Source organism: Charadrius vociferus, unplaced genomic scaffold (assembly GCF_000708025.1).
Source record: "Charadrius vociferus isolate BGI_N301 unplaced genomic scaffold, ASM70802v2 scaffold1228, whole genome shotgun sequence".
In the NCBI taxonomy this organism is placed as follows: domain Eukaryota; kingdom Metazoa; phylum Chordata; class Aves; order Charadriiformes; family Charadriidae; genus Charadrius; species Charadrius vociferus.
The window spans coordinates 245,634-250,008 of NW_009649482.1; the positions used below are offsets into that span (position 1 = coordinate 245,634).

General features: G+C 35.9%; 1 protein-coding gene across 1 annotated transcript in view; it reads left to right on the forward strand.

Annotated features, from left to right (window-relative positions):
* FGD4 (FYVE, RhoGEF and PH domain containing 4) overlaps positions 1 to 4,081 on the forward strand; it is a 41,126-nt gene extending 37,045 nt beyond the window's left edge. The window contains exons 14-16 of the mRNA XM_009889901.1: positions 1,688 to 1,828; positions 3,449 to 3,589; positions 3,771 to 4,081. Of these exons, the coding sequence (XP_009888203.1) occupies positions 1,688 to 1,828; positions 3,449 to 3,589; positions 3,771 to 4,028 (540 nt within the window). The 3' untranslated portion in view covers positions 4,029 to 4,081. The remainder of the gene's footprint in view (positions 1 to 1,687; positions 1,829 to 3,448; positions 3,590 to 3,770) is intronic.
* Positions 4,082 to 4,375: the final 294 nt, after the last annotated feature.

The following is a 4,375-nucleotide window of genomic DNA, read 5'->3' on the forward strand; positions in this document are numbered from 1 at the left end:
TCTGCCAGCTGCTTATAGAATATTTCATCAGATTCTACATCCTGATTAGGGAGTCTATAGCAAACTCCCATCACGATGTCTGCCTTGTTGGCCTTCCCCTTAATTCTTATCCAAACACACTCAACACTGTCATTCACACTGTTAAATTCTAAACATTCAAAACTGGCCCTAACATAGAGGACCACCCCACCACCTCGCTTTCCTTGCCTATCCCTTTTGAAAAGCTGGTAGCCATCAATCACAGTACTCCACTTGTGTGTGTCTTGTGTGAAGAGAAGGTTAGGATGGGGAGAGAGTATTACTGCTGCTTTCTATGTATGATGCTACGGTAGCGTATGCCACTTTAAAGCCACCGTGAAACAGGGGTGTGACTTGAGAATTTTCAGAAGTTAACAAAAGAAGAGCATACATTCTGTGCTTTTCTTGCTAGCCAGCAGCGATGCCTTTCTCCAGCAGGTGGTAGTACAAGCTCAGGTTTAATATTCGTTTTACAGGTTATCTTGTATGATTTCTTTCTAATGTTTTTACGTGGTATGAAGGCTTATGGCATTCACAACGCTGCTTTTGTGCTTTGCAGAATACTGGAGACTTTCTCAGAAGCTGTGAATTATTGATTATACAGTTGTCATCTGGTGTTTTTTCCAGATCATTCTGTCTTAAAACTCCTCCCTTAATCCTAAGATCACACCCTTCCTTTTTTCCCCCCCTTTTTAGACTCCTAGCTACTTCCCTCTCTTGCAGTTCTATCACATCTCCTTCCACTTTAATTTTAAAACATTTTTCATGGGAATTAATTTGGGTCAGTCATAGTGTCTTTCTGGCAGTGACTAATTTGGAATACTTAACGAGTATTCTCTAGAGATACTAGGTGAAGGTAGTGATCTAGATTAATACTGCAGAGCCCTGGTCCACAATAAAATTTTGTTCAGCTGTTTCAGTGGTTCAAGTCCATTTGTATACCTTTCTTTCTTGAAATAACTGCACTCACATTTTTATGCATGGCATATCTTTCCCCTGAAAGAACACTTCTGTGGAAAAATATTTCTAATGAAAGAACTTCTCTCAGATCTTCTTGCATATTTTGTGAAAGGACAAAAGACAGTGTGACATTGGCTTACATATTCTGTGTACTCATTAACAGATTCTGAAATTACAAATTTAATATTTCTTAGGTTGAAAAATTAACCATTTCTGATTTTATTAATTTTTTAATCATTAAAAATGCATCTCAGTTGTACATTTCTGACGTCACATAGAAAACAAAATGGTAAGTGTGCCTTTTCAGGTTGGTATCTAAAGAAACTGGAGGATTTTCTTCCTGCAGGATGGTTTGTGCTATATTCTGATTCTATTCCTAGCTTTAACCTAGATAATTGAAAGCCTAATGTGATTTTATACGAAGTACAAAGTTCCCACCAGGTAAATAGTAAATAACACTTCTAGTTAAGAAGCAGCAGTACAAATTTGGAAAAAAAAACATTATTTCCAGTTAAGTTACTGTTGACATAATAGCATCATCAAGCAATTATCTTTCTTGTTCTGTATAAGTAAAACAAATATTACTAATTAGATATAATAATATTAATTTTAAATTAAATTCTCTTTCCATAAAGTTTTATAAATACTATATAATATATATAATATACTAAATAATTTTATATGTTTGATTATGTTTTCTGTTTCTAAGGTGGTCTGCTGGAAATGTTCTGATTATAAGGCACATCTCGAATATGATGGCAATAAATTGAACAAAGTCTGTAAGGACTGCTATCATGTTATAATTGGTTGTACAGACAGTGAAGAAAAGAAGAAGAAAGGAATCTTGGAGGTGTGTCATTTTAAAAATACTCTACGTGCATAGTTGCAAACAGTTTTGGCTCATTAGTAGGTGAAAAATGGTAGCACTCTTGCAGGGCTATTTGCTCTTTGAGAAGTAAGAAGTATGTGGACCAAATTCATCCAATCCAATAGATTTTGGGTTTCACCATTCATCTTTTACAATACTACTTTGTTTCTTACAACTTCTTTTAAAGTGGAAATTATGAACCTTAGCTTGTTTGCTTCTTTCCAGTTACATCAGCTAATGTGATAAAACATTACCTTTTCTTATAAATCTTCAGTTTTCTTCTTCTGCACTTAAGCTGTTGTGGCAACAAAACCCACTGATACTACAATGATTCTTGAAAACATACCCAAACTGAAAGAACTGGGGATGGAGGAGAGGGAAACAGGGGAGAATTTTGCTATTCAGAGTCTGAGTAGTTAGATACTGTTTTGATCAGCGTATGCAATGTACCTTTAAGTCATCAAGTTGCTCTCAGCTTTTGACATCTAAAAATTCAAGTTCTCAATCAGACAACAAAGACCTATGTTTCTCTTATGATCAGGGCGAGGAATAGGCATCTTACAATTCCAATTAACCTTCACGTTTCTTAAATGTCTCATTATAGGCCCTTTTAAAATACCCGACATACATTAGAGAAATATCATCCGAACTTTGTCGAGGCATATATTTATCTTGGGATGTAGTCAAGAAGGACTGACCCTTGAGCTAAATACCAACAGGAAAAGAAGGCAAAAATAAGATACAGATTTTAATCTGTATACAGTACGTAATCCATGTTGGGTTGACTACACTCCCTTAAATGAGAAAGAGTAAGGAGCATAGGACTCCACTAGTTTACCTTATAGTTAAGAGACTGCTGTTTCTTGGCATGATGGCTTTTTTTAAGGTAGCTGAATGAGCTATAGAGTGTCTCAGAAATGTCTGCCTACATGCTGGATCTCATGACAACAGAGTTGTTGGGACCTTGTTGCAGCATCCAGACAGCATCACTCCTGGGGGAGGAAAAAAATGGATGCAAGGAAATATTAACACATAATCATTTTGTGTTCTTTCTGTTCTTCTCAGGATCCCCCAAGTAGCATGTCACACTGTCTTCAGATTTTAAGCAATTCACCTAATCTTTTCTTTAGGATTAGTGTTTGCATTTTGATGTTATTCTTAGAAATGGGTTTGTATCTGATCCCATCGTAATATTTTGACTGCCAAAATAAAGTAGTTCTCATATTGGATAGTTAGTGGCAATTGCATGCCTAACATGACATTATCTTAGAAATAAAATAAGACTAAGATACAGAGAAAGGCTAGCTGTGGTGGCAAAATGACATTTAGAGTGATCTAGAAGTGTGTAATCCACAATTACTGATGAAAGAAGGAACAGATTACACATGTGATCAGGGAGTACACATTGTGATTCTATGTATGCATTATATAAATATTCTCCGTAAATCCAGACCTTAACTTACTTGGGTGTCTGCTCAAGCTGTTTTGCAGATGTTATCTATGATTTTATATGAATGGTGATATATTTCAGCTTTTCTGTTCTGTGTGGTTTTAGTCTTTAAGAAGTTCATTTTCCTTTTTATGCTTTATACTGTCTCCTAGATTGAATCTGCAGAAGTCTCTGGAAATAGTGTCATATGTAGCTTTCTTCAGTACATGGAAAAATCAAAGCCCTGGCAGAAAGCATGGTGTGTTATACCTAAACAGGAAGCTCTTGTGCTGTACATGTATGGTGCTCCCCAGGTATGTACAGAAAAAACAGGAAAGATTTTGGTAATCATTGTTGCTGACGTCTGAGGAAGAGAAGTCAAAATAGTTTGGGAATGGAGGGAAAGACCCAAGTGTTTTTACCGACTTGTACGGTAAACGAGAGGTAGCGGGCAGATTAGTTGTCTGTTCTTAATCAAGAACTTCTCCTTCTTAGGATGTTAAAGCTCTGGCTACAATTCCACTTCTGGGCTATGCAGTAGATGACACTCCAAGAAGTGCTGACCTCCCGCACAGCTTCAAACTGACCCAGTCTAAGTCCGTGCACAGCTTTGCTGCAGACAATGAGGAACTAAAACAGAAATGGCTAAAAGTTATCCATTTAGCTGTCAAAGGTGAGACGCCAGAATGTCAAAGTGAACTGCAAGTGAATTTAGAAGACCAACCTGAATCTTCTAAAACATCTGAATGCTGAAGCTCAAGAACATGTGGTATTTTTAAAAGATTTCAATTGAATTTGTGGTTAACCTTTGTGTTAACCTTTCTTTGCTCAATCAATTAAAAAAAAAAAAAGGCAAAAAGAAAAAAAAGCAACTTTCGTACACATCTTAGCACTTTATGTTTGGGAAAAATTCTGGTCTTTTTAGGGATCTTTTTCTTATATTTATGTTCTGTCAATAAAAGTGACAGGTCCATTTCAGAGACTTTTTAAAAAAATGTGAATGCTATTAAAAATACTTACTAACTTTACTGTACTACTACTTTGTTGTGATGTAAATTTTTTTGAAAATCCAGTTGTTCTTTGGTTAACGTTTGCTACTT